At 37.6% G+C, this 27,700-nt stretch overlaps 3 protein-coding genes across 3 annotated transcripts in view; all 3 read left to right on the top strand.

Moving 5' to 3' along the window:
- Positions 1 to 2,761: 2,761 nt before the first annotated feature.
- Positions 2,762 to 5,150, top strand: LOC111611600. The gene is made up of 4 exons (XM_023348662.1): positions 2,762 to 2,864; positions 2,985 to 3,356; positions 3,649 to 3,812; positions 4,499 to 5,150. The coding sequence occupies exons 1-4, from the start codon at positions 2,810 to 2,812 to the stop codon at positions 4,676 to 4,678; spliced, it is 771 nt and encodes a 256-aa protein (XP_023204430.1). The 5' UTR covers positions 2,762 to 2,809; the 3' UTR covers positions 4,679 to 5,150.
- A 1,559-nt stretch (positions 5,151 to 6,709) lies between these two features.
- Positions 6,710 to 10,294, top strand: LOC111611582. Its single transcript, XM_023348579.1, has 4 exons — positions 6,710 to 6,881; positions 6,980 to 7,312; positions 7,613 to 7,758; positions 9,522 to 10,294. Exons 1-4 carry the CDS (start codon positions 6,812 to 6,814, stop codon positions 9,609 to 9,611), a joined length of 639 nt encoding a protein of 212 aa, XP_023204347.1. The 5' UTR covers positions 6,710 to 6,811; the 3' UTR covers positions 9,612 to 10,294.
- A 5,700-nt stretch (positions 10,295 to 15,994) lies between these two features.
- LOC102219068 (septin-9-like) overlaps positions 15,995 to 27,700 on the top strand; it is a 98,870-nt gene continuing 87,164 nt past the window's right edge. Inside the window, exons 1-2 of the mRNA XM_023348695.1 lie at positions 15,995 to 16,236; positions 26,861 to 26,914. Of these exons, the coding sequence (XP_023204463.1) occupies positions 16,215 to 16,236; positions 26,861 to 26,914 (76 nt within the window). The 5' untranslated portion in view covers positions 15,995 to 16,214. The remainder of the gene's footprint in view (positions 16,237 to 26,860; positions 26,915 to 27,700) is intronic.

The following is a 27,700-nucleotide window of genomic DNA, read 5'->3' on the forward strand; positions in this document are numbered from 1 at the left end:
GCAACTCATTCCTGCAGGTCTTCCAATTTTTCTGGGATACTTACAATCAGATCTGTCTTCATAAAATCAGTGTTGGAACGCATTGTATACCCACATGAACATCAGATAACTGCATTGCACAAAGTAGTGTACTGCTACAAAGATGGTAAAAAAAAAGTTCTAAATAATGAAAGAGAGATGGACCATCACAAAACTCAAAACTATAAGCCTTTAATTGGGAAATTGCACTTAAAGCAAAGGTGTCAGTGAATACAGTTTATTTCTCCATCAAAAGGCATTAGAAACTGTGACAATCTGACAGGAAGAGGTCTGGCAGACTGAAAATCACTCATAAATCATTTCTGAGAATTAGCAGCTATCGTGACAAGCAGCTCACAGTACAACAGATTTCAAGCTGCAGGTTTGACAGCACGAGTTGCTGAGAGAAAGTCTAAGATTTCTAAGATGTCAAAATAAGACATAAAGGTTTGTCTGTGCCACGAAACACAGTCATTGGACAATTGAAGAGAGGTAGGCATTATAGACTGAGGAATCCAAATTGTAAATCTTTGGTTTATCCCGCAGGATCTCCGTCAAGTAGTTTGGTTCTACAGTGTGTAGAATGGAGAAGGAAGCCTGATGGCATGGGATTTTTAATTTTTTTTTGCTAGATCCAGGGTTGGTGAATTGTACGTAGTTAGAGGCATCTTGAACCAAAACTGCCACCACAGCATTCTGCAGCACCGTACAATACCTTCCAACATGGGTCTATTTGGTCAGTGATTCATCTATCAACTAGATGAAAACAACTAGATGTTAAGTTTTAAGACATGGACTAAAATCCCATTGGGGATGAACTGGTCAGAAGAGTGAAAACAAAGCAACCTACAAATGCAACACATTTATGGGAACCTTTACAAAAGATATGGGAAGAACTTTCTGAACAGTATTTGATATCTATTGTAGAACGAATGCCACAAGTGTGTTCAGCTGTCACATCTGCCAAAGGTGGTTACTTTGATTAGTCAAACGTTTAAGTAAATACATTTTGGTCTACAAATGGATTCCATGATTTCCTTTTTAGCTCCAATTACTTATTTGTACTGTGCTTTCATTTCAGAGAGCAGTGAGACATTACACTGCACAGTTTTCAATAAGAACTTGAAAAACTCTAAAACTTTAAACCAATATTGTATTTTGTTGGAGGTTTTTTAGAAGAATTGGAGAAGTTTGAGCTTGTTTGTAACATTGTTCATCATTTAAATTATCTCACTGCATGAGATTGTCTTCCAAGATTGTTTTTGTTGTTGTTGTTGTTGTTGTTTTGAGACCTCTGAGCTTTTTATCAATATATTAATTAATATTTCCATCATTACAGGCTGGGACTCATCATGTTTTAGACTTCAGTTTTAAAGATTTGTCACAATATTCTTTTACTCTGAATTCTGGGAGCTCTGCTGCTGTCTTGCTGTTGAACCTGAAGACAGACTTTGATGTAATCAACCATGATACCACAACTGGAATCATGTGTCGGCCTTCAGAGTCTGTTCTTCTCTGGTGTCGGTCCTCCTTATCTGGACGGACTTTTTATGAGAATGAGTGTCCTGTCATCTCAAAAATAGCTTCTCTTAGTTACAATGTACCTCTAGGCATAATTTTGAGACAATACCACACTGAGCTTTGGCTAATTTTCCTCCTGGTATAAGTTTTCACAATTGTTATTTGTTGAGGGCTGGTGAGCTGGAACTTTGAGAGACGTCTCTGCTTTGACACACCTGAGTCCAATTATGAGATCATTAGGAGGATTCTAGCAAACTCGACACTTCCAAAGGTTGCAGGACACGAGGCCTTAAAGCCTGGGTTTGAAGACCACCAAGAAATTGTGGAGGCTTATCAGGTTTTTGACATAGTCACTAAAATTAACAGTCAAATTTCCAATGTCAATGGCAGTTTTGTGAAACGATATCGAATCTGGTTTTTTGTTGTTGTTTTTCTTTTGGGGGGGATTTAAAAACAAAAGGTTTAGTGCAAGACAAATGGGCAAGAACAGCCTTGTTATTTCCTCCAAAAGCAGGTGAGTGCAGTAGTCTAGCCCAGCTTGTTGTGAGACAACTAGATGAGGCAAAGCATGTCTTTCAACGTGTTTTTCATTTGTTCATTACTTGCAGACAATGGACAACTGCACCTTTCTGTATTTTCGTTTGGACCAGTTCTATGTTGCTCTAAAATGCAGCTGCTTGTCTGGTACAAAACAGAAGGACCATGTAACCCCAGTGTTGGACTCTCTACACTGACCTGCAGGATCCAGTTTAAAATGTCAGTTTTTCCTATTAAATCATTAAATGCTAAAGTTGATATTATTCATTAAAGTCTAAACTTAAATCTCAAGATGACTGAGTCTTCTCTGGCACAGGTCCCATACTCTGGAATAATCTGCCTCTAAAATGTTGCAGATTTAAAACGACATTTTAAATCTCTGATGAAGACACATTTCATGGACTGGCTTTTAAAACATGCTGACATAAACTTTATTTTTACCAATCTTGCATATACTATTTAGCTATTTCTATTGCCTACATTTATTGGTTTTTATTTCTCTTCTATGTTCTGAGTGCACCATTGTCATGCATTTATTTTGGTTGCATTTTAGTTTGCACAGCATGAATTCTTGGAAATGTGTGACTTCTGCTGGTCGCTTGAAGCGACAAACGCCAGCAGTGTTTGTCACGTCTTCCTGCAACGTGAATCTACACAATGTGGTGAAAACAAGAGCACATGTCCAACTACAGCGTCATAACAGGAGGGACCCTTTTCAAAGGCAGATGTCGACATGTCTGCAGTCTGGGTGAAGATCTGTGCCATTCTTTGTCTGTGCTATTCAGCAGGTAAGCCTGAGAAGGATGTAATGGCAAACCACCATTATGTTTATTTGGCTTAAAAACAATTTAACTGATGTTGCTGAAGCTTTGTGACTATCTTATGAAATGTTTTGCTTTCATATTCAGAGACGAAAGAAGTGGTTTGGAGAGAAGTTGGAGAATCCGTCACAATCCGGTGTAGATCCAGGACAATGAAGGATCGATCTCTGCATTTTAAAAGGGGCCTCTGGGAGGATATGGAAATTGCTCAAATAACTAACAAAAAAAAATTGACCAAAACACAGAAAGACAGACTGAAAATTTCTGAAACAAAATTAGATTTTGTTAAAACTATGACTGACAGAGTTCAGCATAATGGAACATACCCAGACATAGATTTTCTTCTTAAAAACCTGAGTGTCAATGACACAGGAGCATACTGGTGTTTGTATTTGAAAGACGCATCAAGCAACAGAGAAATGATAAAAGGTGAGGGATCCGTGATCGTTGTGGTAAAAGGTGAGAATATTTTTCTTATAAACTACTGCTGCATTTAGCACAAGAATGTTTTGCACAAAACATGACATTAAATGAATACGCATACACCATAGCAAGGAGGAACTCCAACTGTGAATCTGATATGGCAGTGATGTAAATATGCTTTTACAAGATGTATACACATTTGAACTGAAAGCAGAAAGTAATACTTCAGAGTTTTCTGTTTTTTTCCCAAATCCAAACAAATATATATGCATTTATTTTTAACTTCACACTAAAAGCAGATTTGTAACCTCTCTGTCTAAACTTTAAGAAAACAGTTGTGCCAGAGCAAAAGCGGTGCAGGGCTCTGTCGAAGCGGTGCAGGGCATGTTCATGGATGAACCAACCGTGAACATGCCCTTGGTGTATGCTGTCCCTGTTGCAGTCGTCTTCCTTGGCATCATATTGATCTTCATCATTTGGATCAAGCGCAGGGTACTTTTAACTTTTGTTTGAATTGTAACTTTATGTGTCTGTCTGTGCGTGTGAACGTAGCCTTCAATATCTGTGTTCTTATTACAGTGGAATTCTCATATTGTGCAGGTGCAATACTAAATTGTGTTTAAAGATTTATCAGAATTCTACATGTCCATTTCTTTAAAAGATATTCACATACAAGTAAGAATCCACCACCATAACTATGACAGAGTGACAGAAATGACCAGTTCAATGAGCATTTAGAGGGTTTGAAAAATATTAGGAGTTACACCAATTTCAGTACAAAATGCCAAAAATAACATCCACTATGGATTTTTATGTCATAACCTTTAACACATTTTTCTTTGTTTGTTTTATAAATTTGGATGCTCCAGTTACTCTTAATTATTTTGATTTTGCACTTTGAGTTTAATACTGTTTACAACTTTCTCCTGCTGTTTTGCTTTTGTGGCGTTAAATTGTGTTTCAATGCACAAAAGTAATGTTTCTGTTGTTCATATGAGCAAAACCGCAACTCTGTGTGGTTAACCAGAAATAACATCCTCTGATGCAAACTTTACCTTTCCACCAATTAAACCTACTCATTTTTATTTCTGAAGGATGCAAGGACATGTTCATTATGTGTTGCACATTTATTGATGAACTCCCTGCTGATCCATCTGACACGGTAATCTTTTAAACAGACCAAGTCCTCAGACATCACAGTTGAGCAGACATGTGTCTACGAGGAGACCGCCCGTTCTTGTGTGGATGAAGAGCAAGTTGAGGCTGAAGCTGAGGATGAGACTGAGAGGGTGCAGATTGCAAACCCGACTGAATCACTCAACACCCTTGACCACAGCGTCAAAAGTGATGCGTGTTAAACTACATCGCTTGTCAGACCACTCAGTTTTCTAAACCAAGTTTTTGCATGTGTGCAAAAGTGTAAGCTGATGCTGCACTTGAACAAATTGTTGTGTACAGTTAAAGATGAGGGGGGGAAAAAATCATTATCATGACTAGCATTTACACCTGCATTGTTTTGTCTTTGTATGTTCCTTTTTTTTTTTTTACCATTTTATTCTCAGTTTTAATAAGATTTTACTTGAGTAGATGTGTACAATTATAATTTTAGATATAATTGTATGTATCATGACTATTAATGCAGAAAAAAAAGATTTGAAGAAATCAATATCAAAAATGTTTATATCAATCAGGAAGGAAAAAATGAAGGTGGAAACAATAAGTAAGGACTTTCAAGAAAAATAAAGCAAATGTTTTTGTATTTTTCTTTCATGTTGTGTCCCTTGGTCAAAGTCACACACTGTTACTCATGAATAAAGAATACATGTAAAGCATAAATAATCTCATGAGCCATGCATTGCAGAATTTGTTTTCTATTGTATTTTATCTGATTAACAGAGAAATACCGCAATTCACTTTTGCTCTCCATAACATAAGCGCCTGCTACTGTTGAAGCCACTTTTATTTACAAAAGCAATAATTTTGTCTGACTGAAAATACATAGGTTTGTTATCCTACCCTACTTACTAACCACAAATATATCCATTTTGTCCTCGGACAAATAACTTTTATTTAGTTTTTGGCTGAAGACCGTTTCCTCCAAGCAGAAGAAACAGTCACGTTTGCTTTATTGCCACAAGAGGGCAGTGTTCTCTTCTTTTTAATCTGTTCCGGGTTTTTCCTTTAGGGGTCGCCCCACGAAACATCCTGTATCCATTTCGTCCCTTCCTCTGCATTTTCTACCCTCAACAACCTTCATGTCTGCTTTTATCACATCCATTACAAGAGGACAGTGTAAACAAAGTAAAACTGGCAATCCACCTTCTTTTCAGTAAGAATTACATTTATATGTCATATAAACATGCCTTCCTTAGATGTAAAAGATTGAAAGACAAATGTATGCACTTAAACTTTTTTTCATTTTGTTATCTCTTCATGCTCAAACTTTAATGCCACTGTTTTCAGCTTTTATGTGATAGAAAACCACTAGGAATTGTATAATTATAAAAATGAAAAATAAACTGAAAATGTCCTGCTGCTTCAGAATTCACCTAAATAGAAGAAAAAGCCCATGAGGCCTTTCTGGAAAACTGGCAAGAAAAAAAGACATTATAAAAAAGAAAGATCAAAGAACTTCTTTTTGCAGTTTGGAACAAAACTGGTATGTTCACAAAATGTTAGCATCTTACAGAGCCTTTTTCAAGTTATCTCACAATGGTTAGCATGTGGCCTAGCTGCAAACCTACTAAGATGTAGCTTTTCACCTAAACTAACTGGCCAGACAAAGAGATAAAAGGCTGGCTGATAAGCTGCAAAAATCCAGACAGAACAGAAAAACCACTTGTTGCACACTCCACAAAATTGGGCTTTTTTGTTAGAGTGGATTGAGGAAGCTTATTATTGAAACAAACCTGCAAGACGTCTTGCAAAACCGTGAGAGCAACAGCTTACAAGATTTTGTTGCTGACACTGCTAGCAAGTAAAGTATGGTGCCAAACGTCTCAAGTCTTTCAATAATATTTCCTGTGTCTTTACCATAGTGTCCACTTCTCTAATTCTGCAAAATCAATGTAAACCCCCCCCCACCTTAGATTGGAAATATGTTTCCTCAGTGCAGTGAAAATAAAAAGGATCAAAATCTGAAATATCACCCCATAAATGCCAAAAGTTTTTCAGTCATTTTAGGACCAGAAGCATCAAGAAACCAAACACATACCAGCTTTTCTCTGTTATTTCTCCAAAACTAAGTGTTTTAAACCCACTTTCGAAAGAAATTGAAAAAACTCATAAGATAGTCTCACTTCCTGTACCAGCTGCTTGCCAAATGTAGTTTCTATTTATATGTGTTGTCAAAGACAAATAAGATTGGGTTGCAACCTGAATATGCTGACAGCTTCCCGCCCACATGAAAGGTATTCTATATAGGTCATGTGTTCTAGTGAGCTGTCAAGTTAGACTATGTGATTGAAAACGTTTCTGTCTGCGGCGTCAGAATGTCAACTATCAGCATGTCTGCTGTCTGGGTGAAAATGTCCACCATCCTTTGCCTCTGCTATACAGCAGGTAAGACTCAGTCAAATAAAATTATAAACATTTACATGCGTGTTTAAGACAATGTGATAAAGCTGACTTTTTGTGTTGTTTTTTGTGTGTTTGTGTAGAGATGAAAGGAGTGGAGTGGAGAGAAGTTGGGCAATCCATTACAATCCAGTGCAGAGTTGGGTCTGATCAAGATCACCTGAGCTTAAAAATGGGTCTCAATGAGACTGAGATTGTTGGAATAAACAAGTCAAAAAAAGAAATAATTCTTGAAGGAATGAAAGAACGAGTTCAGACAGATGGAAAATTCCCCAACTTTGACATTCTCATTAAAAACTTGCGTGAAAATGACACAGGACCATATTGGTGTACTTATTCAAAAACAGGAGACCTTATACATCAGTACAGTATCAGTACCACAAAAGGTGAAGGATCTGTGCTGCTGGTGGTGACTGGTGAGTATTTCTTTTGTCCTAGATGTTGCTACTTGCTAATAAAACCAATAAAAACTAATTGTAGTTAAAGGCTTTTTAGTTAGAAAGGCTTTCATACTTAGATAAATCTGATTAAAACAAAATTAGCAAGTAAAGATTGTGACATGAATCGCATTACTGCTTAGTTTTGGGTGTTTCCTATTAAAGTTTTGAGCCCTCTGATAAGACAAAAACAGTGAGACAATATTATTTAACACAAAAATGCTTTCCTAGAAACTCTCCCGTGGAGCATAAATAATGATATATGGTTTTGATTTTAAGAAAAAAAAAAAGAACCATCACCATCAACTGATCCGCAGAGAAATTGTGAAGGAGCAGATATGAACATGGTGCTTGTGGGGATTACCGTCGCCTTTGGTGTTCTGCTCATCATGATGCTGGGCTTCGTCCTGTTTGTCATGCACAAGGTATGAATTTGTGTTGTTTTTGTCTTTGTTGAGTTTCGTAAGTTCACTGTTTCCCTTTGACTCAGCTACTGTTTGTGTCTCCACCGGTGTTTCAGGATCAGTAAGCCTTCCTGTCTGAAAGTGACACTTATATATTATATATATTTGCAAAACTGGTAAAAAGTCAACAAGAAACCTGAACCTCAAACCTAACAGCACAATGAAGTTTCTAACTCTGTGAGCAGGAAGCCTTGTACTTATAATACTGAACATTTTCAGAGGTCTTTCAAAGACAATTAGCAAGATTGCAACACTTTATTTATTTCAACATCAAAAGCAAAAGTAAAATAAAAAAAGATTTATGTAGCACTTTTAAAGACATGAACAAAACGAAAAGGTGCTGGAAAATGTAGGATTACAACCCCCCCCCCCCCCCCCCAAAAAGATTTAAAGCACAATTCATTTAACAAAATAACTTTTAAAATATTACTGTGCTTCCTAGAAGATAGCTAAAAATTCAACTCATAGTATTCAAACATATTGGAAAGCAGTTCCAGAGTCTTGCAACAACAGTTAAAAATGCTTCGTCACGTTTTGTTTTAAGCCCTGAAAGTGGCACAGCCACTAGAACCTCAGACACCAACTAAGGACAAATGAATATTAAGGTTTGAGGAGATACTGGTCTGTGAAGAACTCTACAAATTCAAATGGTCTTATTCTAAATATTGCCGTAGACGGGAAACCACTGAAGCCAAACAAAAAGTTGCTTAATGTACAAAAATATGACCTAGTCAGTAAACTAATGAATGAGTTTGTAACCATTTGCAGATGCTTCATGCTTTTTTGGGTTTATGTAAGCAAGTAGGAAATTACAATAATAAAGCCTAGGAGAGATAAAAGTATGCGAAAGAAATCCCAGCTTACACAATGGAACTCAAGTGTGCAATGTTTCATAAAACATAAACAAAAGCGGGGATTTGTCATGAGTTGTAACAAAAAACCTCGTTCAAAATATATCCCAATGTTCGTCATAGTAGAGCACAGCTGCCTACAACATAGGTGGCTGCAAGTCAGGAGTTTTAACAACCAAGGGCATATTTTCTCAAAAGTAAAGAAAATCATTTTAGCATCTTATTAATTTACTGGAAGAAGGTTTTAGCCATCAAACTGTTTATCATGTCTAAACACCGATGCAACACATGCAAACTTGAAACCTTGTGAAACTTGGAGGAAATATATAATTGCACAGCCACCGCATTGCACTGATAAGAAATGTTTGACAAAACTTTCAGAATGAACAAAGAAGTAGCATGTGACACGGAAACAATGGGGCCCCCAACACATACGTTTGATGTATGCCGTTTTGGAACAGTGTTGAACCTGTAGCTTGAGGCAGCAGTAGAAAACAGTCTAATGAAAATTCTGCTAAATATGCATTTTTTTGAAACTATATCAAACCTGATCTAGTGAGTTGTTTTGCAGCTTTTTGCATGTCACAGATTGTTATTCCAGATGTCATATTTTAAACATTTTATTCAGAAAAGCTTATAAATTTGCCCTGATCATTTTGACTTGTGTTATTTGTGTGGCTGATGTGTTGCAATGCACAAAGATGGTGCTCCTTATCCAGAATAAACAGAACAACTTGCTTAAAAAAAGTTGTCACTCAAACTATTGCAAAACATCCATTTTCTTAATTTTTTTCTTTAAGTTGTTGTATTTGGTTTCAAATTCATTTCCCCATTTCAAACCAGTCTAACTTGTTGACAATCTTTTGCGACCAGACCAAGAGCTCAGACAATGCAGTGAAACCGAGGCGTGTTGCTACCGGCAATGATGTTTATGAGGACATGCGAGGAACACTGAGGCGCTGAGGATATGCTTGCAGGACGCTGACATGCATGAAACTCATGAAACCATGGACCACAGAAACATCTGATGCATCCGATGCACTTCCCCAACAGATGCACACTTTCAAAAGGCAAGCATATGTGTTTACAAGAGAATGCCAAAGAAGAGAGTGGACAGGCTGAATCATACAATGTAAATGTTCTTTCAATAGCTTTATTGTTTAAACTGGAAAACAAGTATGTGTAGTATATATATTTTTTAAAACATGTATATGTCTTTTTTTGTAATTTAGTACCAAGTTTGACTAATGTTTTGTTTAAAAAAAATGTGGAGCTGGAATGGAATAAAAAACCCAATCTGATACTTAGAGAGCCAATAAAATTAATCTGGCAAATTGAAAGTTTGAGGAGTTTTAAACAATTCCATCTATAAAATCTTTTTTTTCCATTCCCAGATTTTCTGAGGTGCTTTTAGTAACAATCATGAAGCATCTAACATGAATGAAGCACATGAGGCTTCAGTTCACTGTTTCTCAATGATTTTACCACCAGAAGTATCAGGAAACAAATGTCATACATTTCAGCAAAGATGTGATTTATATGAGAAGAGCTAACTTTCACCTCTACCTTTCACTTGTGAAAAAAATATATATATACAGTACAGACCAAAAGTTTGGACACACCTTATAATTCAATGAGTTTCCTTTATTTTCATGACTATTGACATTGTAGATTCACACTGAAGGCATCAAAACTATGAATAACACATGTGGAAATATGCACTAAACAAAAAAGTGTAAAACAACTGAAAATACCCCTTATATTCTAGTTTCTTCAAAGTAGCAACCTTTTGCTGTGATTACTGCTTTGCACACACTCTGCATTTTCTTGATGAGCTTCAAGAGGTGAAATGGTTTTCACTTCATAGGTGAGTCCTGTCAGGTTAATAAGTGGGATTTCTTGCCTTATAAATAGTCATGAAAATAAAGAAAACCCATTGAATTAGAAGGTGTGTCCAAACTTTTGGTCTGTACTGTATATATATATATATATATATATATATATATATATATATAGATCTATATATATACTGTATATAATGTAATATATATATATATATATATATATATATACATATATATATGTATAATATATATATGTATAATATATATATATATATATATATATATATATATATATATATATATATATATATATATATATATATATATATATATATATATATATATATATATATATATATATATATATATATATATATATAAATTATATAGACATATTTTGATTCCATTAAATGCCAATTCTCAGGTGTCATTTTGAAGCTCTCGGCTATAAAAAAATCTTCATGAACAAGATTCAACTGTAGTAAACAGTTGATATTTAGGAAAATCATGTCAAGTGCAATCAACTTTTCCAAACCAATTTCTTCCAATAAAATTTTTCACTCTAAATGCATTTCAAGAAGGCGTTGGTACGCATTTTAATACTAACTGTATAATTGTAATAAGTGTACAGGGATATGCTCTCCGTGTTAGATTGTTATTCAATATTTTGGTAATTAAAATAAAGGCTAAAATTAAATATGGAATCTTTGCACGAATTAAATCAAGGTTTATTTTTCTGTGAAGTGGAATTCCATACTATGTGTGTAATACAATTGTTTGTATTTTTTAATCTACATCAATAAAGCAATACCTTTGCTTACTTTCAAACCTTCTCCAGCTTTTACATTGACTTGGAAAAGTGTTAAGACCTCTGGAAGTTTTCCACATTTTGCCACAACGCAAGAACAAACTTCAGTGCATTATGTCAGAATTTTAAAGCAGTACAAAGTAGCACACGATTGGGAAGTGAAAGGAAAACAATTCATGATTTTCATTTTCTTGCTTTACAAATGCACCTCTGTAAAGTGTGCTGTGCTGTAATTCATGAATTTTGCACTGGGCAAACTCCTCCTTTTTTGTGCATGAATGACAAAATAACATGTTGTGGCTAGAAGGCAAGAAAATCTAAACTAGGTTTTGAATAATCCTTACTCAGTCCCAAATCATTCAGTTCACCTAAATTTTTGCTTGTCTCAGTTTTAGGGTGCCTTGATCCCAGACAAGCATTAGAATGTTCTTCCTTTATGATTTGATAAAGAAATGTGGATGAATATGATTTATGTGTTCAGTTCTATCTTTTGTAAAAAATAAAATGAAATAAAACTGTGAAACACAGGGAGGCATCTGCATTGTATAAATTGAAAATGATAGTACAAAAACTTTTTTCCTTGTCTTACTCACTGTCGCCCGGGAGGTGAGCCATTTCACCAAAACTATAATTGCTTTAACTTTTTGTTTAACCTTTTGGAATATGTCTCTACCAGCTTTGAACTAGACTAGAGAGTTTTGCCCATTTCTTCTTGGAAAAAAAATGTTCAGACAGATCAGATGAAAAGCAACCTTGACCATTATTTTTCACGTAGACAGACAGACAGACAGACAAACAGACAGATAGATCAAGGGTCAATAGGAATACATTTTGTATTTTGACCAATAGTTTTATGGTTCTGACTTTCCTCTCCTGCCACCTCTTGCCACATAGTGGTCTTCTTTTACAGTAAAACCAGTCTAACACACAACAAAAGAGTCAGTAATTGTGAAGGTGAAAGTCTAGTTACAGAAAATGTGGGCAGAGTTAGGAGAAACAGTAGGTGCGCAGTCACCATGTGTCACCTTTAGAGGAACAAAACCAAATCAGTTGTACAAATGTCTGTTAACTTGCCAGACTCTCATTCAAGAGTGTTGTAATTTACTGTCTCAAAATTGTTACCATTTCAAAAGCTGGAAGTTACATTGTTTTCACAAGCCATTTTGAACCAAAATGACTAACAGAACGTCAGCTGAGATGCTCCTGCAGATGAAGTTTAAGATTACTAATAAGCCACACAAGAAGAAAAAGCATGTTGGTAATTTATTAACACTGGCTACTCAAGCTAGTTCATGTGCTCTCTTAAGTGGTTGTTCAATTATTATAAATCTTAAAGCTGTCCAAACAAGACATGTCCAGTTGAAGCTGAAATGTTAAACACATTGCCTGGGTGAAAGAAATTGCTTGCAAAGTGTAGGTAAGCTGGATGTTTACTCAAGCGGGAGGTTTGTGGTCAAAGGTTATATTTTTTTCACGAAGATGCTTGACGGGACAATGAGGTGTGAAACGTGTCATCCTGTGTGTTTATAGGCGAAATGTCAGCGATGAGAAGTGCAAGAACACGGCTAGTGTTTTGTATCAGCGTACGATTCAGAGGGACCACTTAAGAATGGTCGTGAGCGAGATGTAAACCAAACGGTGCCACAAGTTAAAGCCAGTGGCGGAAACATAGACCACTCTTCCGAGAAACGCAACCTAAGCACATCGATAGCGAGAGCATCCAGCTAGAGCCACAGCTTTTTTCTTTTTTCCTTTTCTCAAATGAGCGTTATGTACTTTTACTTTTTTTTTTAAACATTGTTTTTACCCAATTTTAAAAGTTTAAGAAAGAGCAGGAAACCTCTCAACACGCACCTGCAGCAGACGGTGTAAATGTGTCACAACATTATCACAGGAAACAATAAAAGAAGAACTGTGTCAGAAGGCGCACATACAAAATATTGTATAAGAGAAACAGATAAACAGAGGATAAACTGACAAATGTTGACGGAAACCAGATGAAACTCTAAGTACAGGCAGCTTTGAAGAAAAACACCTCAGTATCAAGAGTCATAATCTGCACGATTTGCAAGAAAACAGTGGAAACTAGGTGCTTTCAGAGGAGTAGGTAGTTTGGTTTGGATGTAACGTGTCTGGTTTCAGATTGTCTTATCTTCCACAGTTTCAAAATACTTTAATATGAAGCTTCCCCGACTTTGTGGTTACAATGCACCTGGCTTTTACAACAGAAACAGGATGTTCACATATATTTATTAATATATAAAGGCATATGATATAGAATTTAGTTGTACAGTTAAATTAGCAAGTAGTTGTGGTCAAAAAGAACATGACCACTATGCTGCTACACTTTGCGGCTTTGCATTCTTTGGCATGGTTGCCTCATCAGAATGAAAAAAAAAGTCTTGACTTTGTAGCCAAACAGCTTAACTGGAGAAGGATGGTGTCTAAAAGGTTATGTGGGAGTTTGACTTTGACAAAGATTTTGACTTTGAATCAGGGATTATTTCTTGGTCGTCACATTCTTATTCTCAGATTAACAGACAAATAATCCCATTTAGCGCGTGTGAGGTGCGCTTTCAATCTTGCCCTGACAATGTTTGCATGTCAAGCTGAATTGAATTTAAATTTCAGCTGTTTTGTACGTTGAATATCAATGTCTGTGACTCGTGTAGACGGTCACTACAACCCTAACATCAAACAAGTCGTCGTAGGTTTTCAGAAGATGTCACAAAGCACCTTCCTCCTTCACATTCACTCCAGGGATTTGCACCTCCAGCCTTATTGACATTTTCACACACGGCACAAACAGTAATATCTGTTTTTGCCCACTCTTAGGGAATTTGCAAGTGGGAGTTCCCGCACTTGCCTTTTATGCTCAGACGCTACAGTTTAGCTTTCAACATCTCGTGTCTCTGGATGCATAAACTTTCCGTCAATAATTACCCAGGTTTCAAAGAAGTTAGGGGGCATTATGTTAAACTACAAGAGGATCGGTGAAGAGTAATTTCTCACTGGCCATCTGTTTACAGTACACACTGTTGAAACTTACTGAAACTGCAGCTGATTCAAGCCACTGCGTGTTTTTCTGGGCCATGCACCTGGCATGCCCGGCCACAAATGGTACACTTAATCAGGTTATATTTCATTTTGTTGCATCAACACGTTCTAATGTATTTTATCACAGTTTAACTTGCAATGAGGGAAAAACAAGGCGTGGTTTTATGTCTTTAATTGAATTTTTTTTTTAAATGGAACAGATTTGCGTCACCAAAATGGTTAGCAAGTATTCGAAGTGATGTGAAGTTAGTTTTCTGACAAAAACAAATGTAGGTCAGAGTATTTAATTTTGGTCTCATCTGACAAGAACAGATTTGTATTTTTACATCCGTAACAGTAAAAAGGAGTTGTTGTTGTTGTTGTTGGCTCTTTATGACAACAGTTTTCTTCTCTCCACATACACAGGATTTGCTGCAGCTCCTGTAGAGTTACCAGGGGTTTTCTTGGTCATTTTCTTGGCTCAGCCAGTCAGTTTAGGTGGATGTGGAATTGCCGCTGTGGTATCTTTTCATTTTTAGACAATGGGTTGAACAAAGTTTGGTGTGATACCAAAGCTTCAGATAGCTTTTCAAAACCTAGCTCTGCTTCAGACGACTCCACAGCTTTGTCTTTTTCCTCACATGATGCTGATTGTTCTCTAATGTTATCTATGAACCACACAGACAATGTATTTGCATTATTAAATCCCACACAGGTTGACTTTTACTTAATTAGGTGAGCTCCGAAGGGAATTTTTTGATGTGGATTTTATGTGGGGGCAGCAAAGTAAATGAAGCTGGATACAAATGCATGTCACAGTTTTTTTTTTGTCTCCCACTTCACAGTTTAGCACTATTTTAACAAAATACATGAAGGATTGTAGATGTAACGTGACCAAATTTGGAAAAGCGTAATTAATACTTTTACAAGACACCTCAGAAGACAAGGAAATATTTCTGCAGAACTCCACGCTGGCTGCAAGAAAACTGTTGATTTGCCTTCAGTGAGCAGCTCGGATCTGTGCTAGTTGCTCTTAAAGATCAAACTGAAACATTGCATCAACACAGACTTTGAATTTTCTCCTCAATCACTCAAGACGTTCCTCGTGAATGCGCTGGAATGCTCGGTGGAAACGGAAGCCGACGAGCCCACGCAGCGACCACAAGAGGTCCCTGCAGCTCAGAGCTGCTGGCAAGATGAGTGTCTGTGTGCGGTGAAGGTGAAGCGGAGTTACAGGGTTTGACATTTGACATTTGGAAAGGTTGAAGGTCGACGGCAACACTGAAAGCTTCATCCAGGGACACATGGCTCAAGACTCAATGTTTAAAGTCCAAACAGTTTTACCTGCCCGCACTCTCCCACACAGCGGCCCGTGAATACTGTACACACATGGTGTCAAATGTTCCACACAGACGCATTGTAGGTGTAAGTCGGTTTGATCTTTGCGCAACAGATCAGACCGGCAAATTGCTCAATTTCAGGATTTTAAATCCAATAATCCACGCCAGATGATTCCCTGAGCGCACAGGTAAGAAGGCAGTCTTTATTCTTTCTCTGATAGGTGAAAGCCCCCGCGGAGTTACTGTAAACCACTCCCGCTCCCGGGATAGGGCGTGCGTCAGAAGCGCAGGTGAGATTATTAGAATATCCAGCTCACACACCGTCTCCCGAAGCAGATAGAGGTGGGAATAAAGCACTGGGGCAAAGTTTAGGGAGATCTAAAAAGCATAGGAGCGAGCTTTGAGCCTGGTCGGTCCAGAGGTGACACAGAAGGCAGCACGGGAAGACGCAGTCTGGAAAAGTTACGGATGCAAACGACACTTATGAGATTTTCCTCTTTTTATTGAAACACTGCGAACAGAAGAGACATCTGCAGCCATGAAGAAAACTTCGTATCCAGGTGAGCGATTTGAAGCAACATCCCACCTTTATTCTATTTATAGAAAGAAAATATCTAAAGCCGGGGGTTATTTAAGAGCCTGCAAAGTAAGTTTTTTTTTTCTCTTTTTATCTCTGCTTTTCTTCATATCTACGCATTTCTAAAATCCCCGATTTGCGAAAGGCCCCACGCTGCGTGGGATCTGTGGGTGTGGTTTTGTTTTTTTTTAAATCCATTTCTTGACTCCTCTCACAAAGTCGCATAAACAGGTTGTGACATAATGACAGAAAGGTGGCGCACAGAGAAAGCCTGGCTCCTTTTTTCCGTCCTGAAGAATGACATACTTTATGCTTCTGGGTCAAATCCAATCTGTTTGTTTTATGACTGGCGGCATTTAAGTTTGGCTCCTGTGACAGTTTTTGTAAAGGGTTCAAATAGACAGTTATGAATATTTAAAGAATCAATCATTTATGCATTTGTGTAAAAACTTGCGTTTATCAAACTAAGAAGTATAAAAATGTTTCATAGATGAAGGCAAAAAAAGCTCTATTTAAAAAACAAACAAACATGCATTTCAACCTAATATTGTCAACGAAGTCTGGTGGCAGTAGTTTCATAGTTTGGACATGTTTTGCTGCGTTTGCAGCTGGGTTTTAAGCAACAAACAACAAGAGGAGAGTAAGGTTATTGTGTTAGACTGACCGACTGAAAGGGAGATGTCAGCTGTTAAAACATTGTTTTCTCTTCAAGAGCAAAACCATCTATGAATTGTGTCATATTGGGCCAGTTTTGTTGCATTTAACCCAGAATGGCTGGCTGTTTGTCTGTAAAGCAAAACTCCAGAAAGGAACAATTAAAGCAGAGCTAGACAAATATGTTTCATCTATGAAGTTGAGATACCACTAACAATACTTTGAAATATTTTTAAAAAGATGAGCTTAACACAGAAGAGCTCTTTTCTTCTCTTCTGTTATTTTTCCTACTACGTTTCTGCATGTTTTAGAATAAATCTCAGGAACTTTCAAGCATATCTTCACATGCATCGAAGGCTTTTTTAAATCTTCATCACCTCCTGCTTTTGTCTTTTTCTACCATTACTAATCCTCCTTTCACTTTCCGCTGCTGCAGCCTGCTAGCTATATCACTCATATCTCCATTCAGAGCTCAAAAGCCCTCCTCTTCCTCCTCCTCAGTTTCTCCTTTCTCCAAGCCGCAACGTGGGCCATAGCCTGCAGAATGCCAGCTTTCCCGGCTCCTCTTCCCGAAGTCTTTAGGTGCGATGGAGCGTCTGACAGTTTTCCATTGGAGTCGAGCACATGTTGGGTCATGCTGCTTCGCCTCCTCCTCCTCCTCCTCCTGCTGCTGCTGCTGCTGCGTGTGTGTTTGTGTGAGAAAGAGAGTGAAATCGCTCTGACTAAAGTTGTCTCAGTCTTTGTTAGACCTTCCTGCTTATAGAATAGTCTAATAGCAAAGTATGCATTTAATCTGTTGTGTGGATGTGTTGTGAAGGGCCCTTTCTCTTCAGTATGACAGGCAACTGGGATGCAGAGGTGTGGCGTTCGCAGAGGGAGTCTGACTTGTGTGTGGCCATGTGTGTGTGTGTGTGTGTCTGTTTTGTAATTAAATAAGAAAAGCTCTCACACTTCATCTAATTTTAAAGAAAATATTCACTTACTAAAACAGCGTTGAAACATGATGCTTAGGGGTTGTTGTGCGTTGTATGCATATCAATGTTCAATCATGCAACCTCTTGTACTCGTGGAGCTGATCCGTGCATTGTACGCCACTCCCTTAATTTGCCTGGATCAATCAGTAACCTGTATGAACGCAGCAACACACAGAGTCATTATTTTTCCTAGTGCACACCTCCTGGTATGTTCTTTCATGTCCTGCACAGAAAAAGAAGCACACACATGCTCCTTATCTACTCCTACCTGTGTGACACTTACTCCATGTTGCATTTTGGCTTTTAACCTGTTTATGCTGGAGGGCGAGCAAGGCTTTGATTCAAAGCCTGAAGCAATTGTTAAATGGTAACTTGAAAGTCGAGCTATAAACTGTGTTGAGACATATTTGCCCTGTCATCTAGCAGCGCATGCCGAGGACGGTCTAACCATCAATTTGAAAGCTACAAGGCTGTGAATAATAGACTAATAAGCTACTGGAACATGTGAACATGCATGTACAGTGCTGTGGTTTCATGTGAAATGTGGGTGTTTTTACACTGCACAGGGTTGTGCTTGGAAAAAGCTTGTGAAAATAGCAGCAAACCTGTGGGAGTACCACCGAATAACATGAGTGGTGGTGGTGAAACAGGAAAATGTTGGGGTTTCTGGGTGATAGATTAACCCAAGCATTTACAGTTATAGATCTAAAGATTAACAAATACGTAAATAAAGAAGCACAAAGTTTCCAAATTAATCACATGGAAAATAAATCTAAAAAAACCAAATACCATAGGTGCTTTTAGTGTAATTTTGTTTTTAAAATTGAATGCTACTATTAAAAAAACCCAGCAACTTATAAAACCTACAATTGTTAGGATATTTGTATTTAAAGTCACACCTCAGCGCTTTATCATTTTTAACCTAACGTTATTAAGAGACATTGTGGAAGGTCCAAAGAGTGCAGAGCCCTAACCCGAACATTAACTTGGGCTCATCGGACAACCGGAAAGCTCCATGTGGGCAACCACTTGCGTCGCATTTAAAAAAGTTAGTGGTTTGGCCTTAAAAGGAAACCCACACAAAGATAATAATGCATACTCTAACCACTGCAGGTATGCAGTGGTTAGAGTATGCGTTTTATTTCATGTGGTTCAAAAGACAACGTTTACGTAGCGAAATAACCAAAAGGTATTATCTTATTAGTTTGTTTTCACCTTATCCTGCACCGTGCCTTATCTTAACCTCAACTATTTACAAAACCCAAGATCTCGACCACAAGTACTGAGAAGGTGGTAGAGAAGACATTCAGGTAACACAGGCACACAGAAGGACGGTAGTATTAAACGGTAATATTAAATAATGTTAGACTTTCTACTTCACATTTTTCTTTTAAGTGATAAAATTGATAAATATCAGAATATGAACCAATCGTGTTAGCATAAGTAGCAGTGACAACAAAAGCAAAAATCTTCAATGTTTGTTTGACATGTTCATACAACCAAGTGTCACCTGCATCATGAAGTTCCTCCGGCTGCAGGAGACCAACTATCTGCATCTATGCTGTTTCCCTCGTGCGGAGTCTGGTCTTAAGTGTCCACTCTGCTTTGTGTTTGTTATCTGCTGTCAAGAATGGAGCTCTGTGACGCTGGCCGCTGCTTCTGGGGGTGTCAGCTGACACAACAGGCGGCTAGTGTTGTACTGCTCGCCCGAGGCCTGGAGAAAGCCTGTAAAAAGATAATGGCAGACCCAGAGAGGCTCTGATACACGTGGACCAGCATTCAAATTCTTTTAGAGTAGATATGAGAGCGTTTAAGTATTTCAGATGTTGCAGCCGAGCGCTGTTGTCTCATTAGCACTTGTTGAAACATTTCTTCATGGACGAATGACAATCATGTCGTGTTAAGCAGGGCCAAGAGCCACGGCTCAGGCAGCAAATAGTAACTCAACTGTTTGGCAGGAACAGCCTTCTCCTGTCGTGACAGGAGTAAATATTTTTATGTTTATGGAAATCAGTTGAAGTGTTAGACACTTTTGCTTTCTGAGCACGTTGGAGTGACAAACATTTCCTGAGCAAGCTTCAAAATTCACACGAACAAGTGAGCACGATAACTGAAATGCTAACCTTTGGTCATTGTTGGTTCTGCTTTTTTTCACACTCAGATACTTTATGTCTGATTACAAAAGTGTTTTAGTATTAAAGGTAGCCCGAGTAAATACAGACTGCATGTTTTAAATGAGGACTTCATTTATGGATAAAAAATCATTGTACCCTAAAGCTAACAATTGCTTGTAAAGCCTTTGTGCAAGAATTGCCATCAAATGTTTGCCAAAACTGTAAATGAATCTTGTTGGCCCACTCTTCTCAGCAGAATTATTTTACTCCTGCACCATTGGAGGGTTTTCAAGCATGAATTGCCTTTTTAAAGTCACTCTAGATTTGACTAGGCCGCTGCAAACCCTTCATTTAACTTTTTCTATGTCATTCAGAGATGATCTGCTTCATCACCCAAGCGTGCATGGACTTAAGGTCACAGACAGTTGAACATTCATCTTCAGGATTTTCTGGTAGAAAGCAGAAGTTAAGGTTTCATCGATTTTCAATGTCATCCAGGTCCTGAAGCAGAAAAGCAGCCCAAGACTATCATTCTACCACCACTGTGTTTGACTCTAGGTATCATGTTCTCTGTCTGAAAAATTGTTTTAGTTTTATATCAGATGGAAAAGGCACACCTTACAGACTGATAAATGTCCAGTGCGGTTCAAGGGTCAAAGTCGATGTCTTTATTTCTAATTTATTTTGTTGTTTTTTTTGAGCCTATTGCATTGCTTTTTGAGATCTTTAAGTCTACTTCATGTTGTCAGGCAAGTTCTGTTTAGGTGAATTCTGGATTTCACAGATCTGGTTGTAATCAGAACCAGAAATGCGGTTTATCACAGTTAATTCAGGTAATTACATGTTCATGTGGATCCTGGCTGGTTTTGTAAATTATCCATTGAAAATGGCTTTATGTGCTCAAGTTATTGCATTTTATGTCATGATGTGAATCACAAAAACAGAGAGAGAAAAAATCTGTAAGTTATCTTTAAGAATACTTTCATGACACTTTAGGTTTAGAGAAAACTCAGATTAATAATACGCTTCTTGGTGCACACCCTTACAGTGTGCAAACAGACTCTGCATCAGACGGTGGGTCAGGCTCATGATGTTGCACGCTTCAGTGTTAAGATGGAATGACAATGTTTGTTTAGCTGCTGCTTCTTAAATCCTCCATCCAAACATGGAAATCTGTGCAAATGTACAAATTCTAAGGCCTTTCTCGAAATCTGGGGTTGGCCTGAAGAGTTTAAATGCACTCCCTTGTTCAGTTACTCACCTATGACTTACTGTAAGTGCATACTTCTCAGGGGAGGTCAAATCTCATAAAGCTCTATGAGCTATTTAACTGCCTCTCCTGGGTTTTAACAGCTTTACCTGATCCTTATCTAAAACAGTCACATTGTTTTATAGACTGCAGCAGCATCCTGGTTAATTACTCTTACAGACACTTCTTTTGGTAGACTAGAATGTGCCTTGTGCAGAGAACAGACAGATTTTGTGTGTTTGGTGGAGTGGTGCTGGTTTTCAGCGAGGTGGAAGTAGGAAGAGGTGTTGTCCATCTGTCGCCTTGGCGCCAGAACTCGGGAGGAGTGCGGTTCAAGGGTCAAAGTCGATGTCTTGCCTAAACTGCTCATACATCCATGTCTCTGCATGAGTCGGGCACTGTGTGGGTGTGAGGGTGTGTTCTTCTTGCCTTACCTTGATGTTGGTCCTGCTATGAAAGAACTCGAGGTCTTATCTGGGCCGTAAAAAAAACAATCTTGAAAAATTACCTCTGTGCCTTTTCATCTCCTGTCTTTCTTTTCATTCTTTCACTCACCTTGTTTTTTCACAAATGCTCCCCCTCGTTCACTCCACAGAGTTGTGAAACGTTGTTTGCAGCGTAGCCTGAACGTGTGCAATGAGGGCCATAAAAACACAATGGAGAACGACTGAAAAGCAGGAAACAAGCTTAGTGACATTTAACCTTTTTGCATGCACAGGTTTAACTTGACAAATTATGATTGCAAGAAAATTGTCCACACCTACCCAGATCATGCCAGAAATCCCGAGCTGCTCTGCAAGCAAACCACCCTAGTGGGTTTGATTGAGAGAATTTTTTTTTTCTTTTAATCTACTTTTGACAACCTTGAATAATTCCTAATTTCTTAGAATTTTGCTTTCATTTATTGAGAGTTTTGAATGTATTTATTTATTTTGGAGCTCTGAAATCCTTTTGCATTTCTTTGTAAGCATAAAAATCCCAGCTAAAATCAATGGATTAGCCAGTGTTGTCAAGTAATTTGACATAAGAGGAATTTTGGCCACTTGTTCCCAGTACAAACATGATTTGTCCCTGTTCCTAAACTGAAAATCAATGAAAACAAATAAAAAAAACTAAAATTAAAAAGGCAAAAAGAAACTTCAAGTGTCAGAAGGTTTGCTGAAATGTACCTTAAATAAATAGCAAATGCACTAAACAAAACAGATCCTACACAATGATGAATTAGGATAAAATTTGCCCCCTGTTGTCTCTATAATTTTAAAAAAGACCAACAAAGTTGCAAAACTTTGTTTAAATTATCCAGCAGATACATTGTTAGGGTTGGACGTTGACATACAAATGCACTAATCCAAGTTTAATTTTTATTTATAATCCACACAAAATCACAAAGGAAAATGAAAAATGCATAGAGTTGAAAGCAATGCAAACAACCCCTCACCTGCAATCATTGAAATATTCTTTAGCAAGTTAAAGTCACTCTGAACCGTAAAACTGGTTCTTCAGCAGGTTCCAATTTGTGATCTGCTTGAGTCTTGGTGGTCCCTGGATTTATGGACATCATAATTAATCTTCTTTCATTCAAGTGCCACAGTCAAGTTGAGACTTGGATACCATTTGTTCTTCTGGCAGGACGATGATCTTTAACACACTCCAGAACTGGTTTTCTGTCTTTTGTTTCTGTAATGACCTTCTCAAAGCCATGACCTAAGATCGGTGGATTATCTGGCCTCAGTTACTTTTAATCCGACCATGCCTGTGTGGATTGAGGAACATTTTAGATAAATTTAATCCTATGGACCAAATTTTTGTCTCTTACACTATCATTGAAGTTCAACTGCCTGTAAACGCCCAAAATTAGTATGACAATGATCTCCATGATACGTGTATGTAAACTTCTCAGTGTTAGACAGTAAAGAGTTTGTTGAAGGCTGTAGGCAGAGTGAGATAATTGACTGAAATGAATGCCTGCCATTATACATGAAATATCACTCTCTAGGTTTTAAAAGAATCATTGTAGCTTTACTTCAGCAATGTCTACAACAAGCTCCACTGATTTATGTGTTAATCGAAACGCTGCCTCACTCTAAAGTGAAGGGTGTTCCCTTAACGAGGTCAAGGGAGAAAAAGGGGGAGGGAATAAAAGAGGGAAGATACTTCACCTCCTGTCTTCCTGCTCAAACACAAGCCGCGTGGCCTCCTTGAGCAAACACAAAAATCTCAGCAGGATGTGAAAAGGCACTGCATGCTTTAAAACCTATTCTGTCCTTTTTCACACATGTAGAAGAACAGTAACCTTAACCATTACTAGTCTATTCTTGACCCTAACCCTATACGGGGGGGTCCACCGCATTAGGACCATTGGTTTTCAGAAGATTAGAAAATATGCCAGAAATTGTCCTAAATAGAAGCTAAATAAGTGCGTAGCCACAAACGTAGTATTATAGGTCTCCTTAAGCATTACAAATTACATTAATCAGCTGAGTCTTGGTGCAAACACAGAGATATTTTATGACTTGTATCATCCCTGAGAAGTGCAAATTATCTCTCAGTGTTAACACAAGTAAGTGTGTTGACCTCTGTTGCACGTAACTCTCTCATGAGAAAAGTATGACAAAAGAAGACTACAAAGCCTTCCAGAGGAAGCAAGGTTGTTGTTTCTGTGTGTGTGTCTGAGGCCTCGGACAAGACTGAGCAGGAGAAATAAGTTAATACTATAGACAGCCACACTTTTCTACCAACACATTGCAGATGTTACTCCTTTGGCTTTAGTTTAGACTCACTGAATTATGTAGTGCGTGTTTGCTTTACTGTCATGTGAAAACCACAGGTAATGTTGTACAGTTACAGCACTTCCACTTATGAAGGTGTTGCTACTACTCATTCTTCTGCATGTTTATTTGTTGCAGTGTTTTACTTGAGCAGTAAGAGTCAGTGTATGTTAAAGAAGGGCGTATACTTGCGAGCCTGTTTATTTATCTTTTTTTTTTTTTTCCAGGCTTTCTTCTCCCGTAGAAGACTTTATAGGTACAGACATGTTTTTAGCTGCAAGGCTTGACAGATTGGATGGACCACCTCTATATGCCTTTCACACTATGAGATGTATACAAATACAACTTGCACAATTATAACTCATGGGATTGCTGCTTATCTAAAAAGTGGAGCGTGCACTTGAGTCCATTTTTTGTAGAAACGCCTTCGGTGACAACTGCAGCTGCCAGTTTGATTTGGGGATGTCGACCAGCGTTGCACACATAGAAAATGTTGCCTCTTCTCCTGTCCAAAAGAGCTGAAAGTCAGTCAGATTGAATGAGGAGGGTTGGATTTTAACTCCAGCAACAAATTCTACATTAGATTTAGATCTTGACTTTCATTCTCAAGTCTTTTCCAATCTACAACATATTTTCTTTCACAAATTTGTTCACCCATATAAGACAACCTTTACAGTTAGTAATATGGGGCTAAATGAAATGAATAGGCAGACTTTCTCTGCATCTGATTGTTAATTTGTAGATTAAATAGCAACATTTCTCAAAGTTAGCCACAGATGAAGCATGTTTTCAGAATATTTAAATTGAACTAATATGATTATAACAAAACAGTTAGCACAAGTTATAGCAGCACTACTTCATATATTATACAGCACTTATATTGTACTCCATTAAAACTAAAAAGAAACCAAACAAGAAAAAGGAATTTGGTAAAAATGTTACTTAACTACTGAGCAACTGATCATAACATCTAAAAAATAAATAGCATGATTAGATTCAGGCAGATGCAACAGTTTTTCAAATAAATCTTTGAATTGAAAACTACTACTTATAGAAGGTGACGCATGTTGAACCTGAGCAAAGTACTGCCACTGGCCCAAAAGGTTCAAGCAGATAAAAAAACAACAACATTAGAATAACAAAGTTTCTGAATGATTAGAAAGTCTCACTTTAGCATAAACTGTAGGTGTATGTCTGGGTCTGGTGTATTTTTGGTCAAAATGTGTTTATTGCTCAAAGTTATTGTTCATTGAAGTTTCTTGCAGGGGGTAGAGTAGCCAGAAATTTTACTCAAGCAGGAGTAGTGATGCATGAAAGTACATTTTGATATCTGCAGACCTTTTTTTTCTCACGTGTACCTTTAAAATTCAACTTCTGAGTAAAAATTGAAATTGGTGTCAGTTTTTTGCACTTCATAGCCATCGACATTAGTGTGCACACACTTTGTTAGTGTCAATAATTTAACAAAATTATCATCCTTAAGTCCCTAGCAAGTTGCTTTATTCACATCTTCCAGTCACAGTAAGCAGTGACACACTCAACTCCTCCACGTCAGTGAAGCCATTTTCGCTTGTTATGAAACCTGGTGGAAAATAGAGCTTGCTGGTCTAATGAGCAGAGACTGAATGTCACCATCTGCTGAGTTGTGGTACAAGAAAGATTTCTGCGAAACTCAAAACAGGATGGGATGGCTGACTCATCAGCCAGAAGATGAACTTAGTTTATCTAAGCAGCAGTCGGTACTGAAGGGACAGGAAGCAGAGAATAGTGACAGGCAACCTGAAACATCTTTTTATCCCCTGTTCTTGGAACAACAGAGTGAAGCACGTCACAAATTTATGTCTTATGTTTGCATTAAAGACTGAAACACTTACAATGGTGTCAAAGCCCACTTTAGTGTCATCATGCAATCAAACTTTCATGATCACTGAAATAAAAACTCAATCAGAGTTCACTTTTGAGACACATTTTCTACAGGAATGATGTGCATCAAGGATGTTTGCCAATTCCTAGTTTCAGCCAGACAGTGCTGTGAACTATGCAGAGGATAAATATCAGCTTTTTGTTTAAATCTGATTCACAAACATCCGCTGGAACTAAAGTGTTCCTCTGAAACTCACACTTTTTAAAATGTGCCATGTTCAAGTTATTAAAGAAATAGTCAGGTGGGTGTCATTAATTAACAGTGTCAAGGTAGACATCAAAACCTATCAGTTAGAAATGATAGAAACAGCCTGCAGTAACAGCGTGAAGGAAACAGCTTACAGAAAGCCTACAGAAACAGCTTGAAGGAGGGGCTTAGAGGAAGCAGCTATTGTGAGTTGACAGATTAAACTCTAACATTCTTTCCATTAAATTAAAAGAAACACATTGAACCTTTTTGTAGAGATAACAGATTATCAAGCTCAGCGTTTCTTTGAACAAAAAAGGAATCTGACAAGGTAGCCTGATCTGTACACTTCAAGTTTTCCATCTCATATTACTCCAGTTATCTGGCTTGTTATTACAGGGCCTCAGTAGCCTCCTCAGTTGGAGGTTATCTTGTAACCAGTGGCCTGCCAGTTCGAGCCCCCTCTCCGTCCATCTCAGTCCTCATTGCCATTATGTCTTTGGGCAGGAAGCTTCACCTGCTTTGCTTCTGTCAGTCTGCCTCAGGAAACTGCAATGTACTGTAGCTTACCACCGTGAATGTGTGAATGACTTTAGTGTAAAACACTTTGAAGTAATTGGATCTGAGAAAGTGCTGTAAAGTTCAAACAAATGCTAATTTAGTAAATTTTTCCTTGGATTCCCCAGATAGATTTTATTAACTTGTCCTGCTTGTTTTTTTTTGTTTTTTTCGTTTCAGTGCGATCAGCCAGCGCTCGAACAAGAAGAACAGAAAGAGAAATCACTAGCCCCAGTAAGTAGACTGCGCCTCTGTTTTTGTTTTGTTTTGCTTTGTTTTTTTACGTTCATCATACATAACTCCATTTTTACATTTCTTTGAAGTACATGCTCATCGATCATATAGGTGTTTAGACTTTGTGGAAGTTTAACATGCTAGAAATAAAATGGGGATTTTATTTATTTTGTTTTGATCAATCAAGTGTGACATGAAATCAGATGCACAATAAATAAATAAATAAATAACACACTAATAAAACTAAATACATAAGCTAACCTGAATAAATAGTTGATAAATACAGGTATTACTTAAATTAACCAGAAAACCTGTAAATAAATAAATATAAATATGCTAATAAAGTCAATAAACAATTAAACAAACTTAGAGTTGAGATTTTAAACATTAATATTAAACCAATAAACCAAGACAGCTTTCAGTTCCTCTTGGGTTTTAGGTTGTTTTCATGTCTTTTGTCTGAACAGTCTTGGCTATCACTGTATTAAATGTCAGAGTAGTTGCTGCTCTTGCACTCTGCATCAATCTTTCTGTTTCTTAGTCAACATAAATGAATGACAGATCTAGTTGTCACTTCCTACACAGGAACAAATGGTGCCAGAAATTACATGTTGTTACACAACTTGAAGTTAGTGCTGTGGTTAGCCACTTATTTATATTGCACCTTTAGTTTTAAGTGTACAGAAATTAGTTTTGATAACCTCCAATGCCGAGGGCAGACTCCTTCCTGTTCAGATAACAGCTGATAGTGGGGGAGCAGCAGGGAACTGATGCACTGATAAAGGC

This window comes from Xiphophorus maculatus, chromosome 16, assembly GCF_002775205.1.
Source record: "Xiphophorus maculatus strain JP 163 A chromosome 16, X_maculatus-5.0-male, whole genome shotgun sequence".
Lineage (NCBI taxonomy): Eukaryota > Metazoa > Chordata > Actinopteri > Cyprinodontiformes > Poeciliidae > Xiphophorus > Xiphophorus maculatus.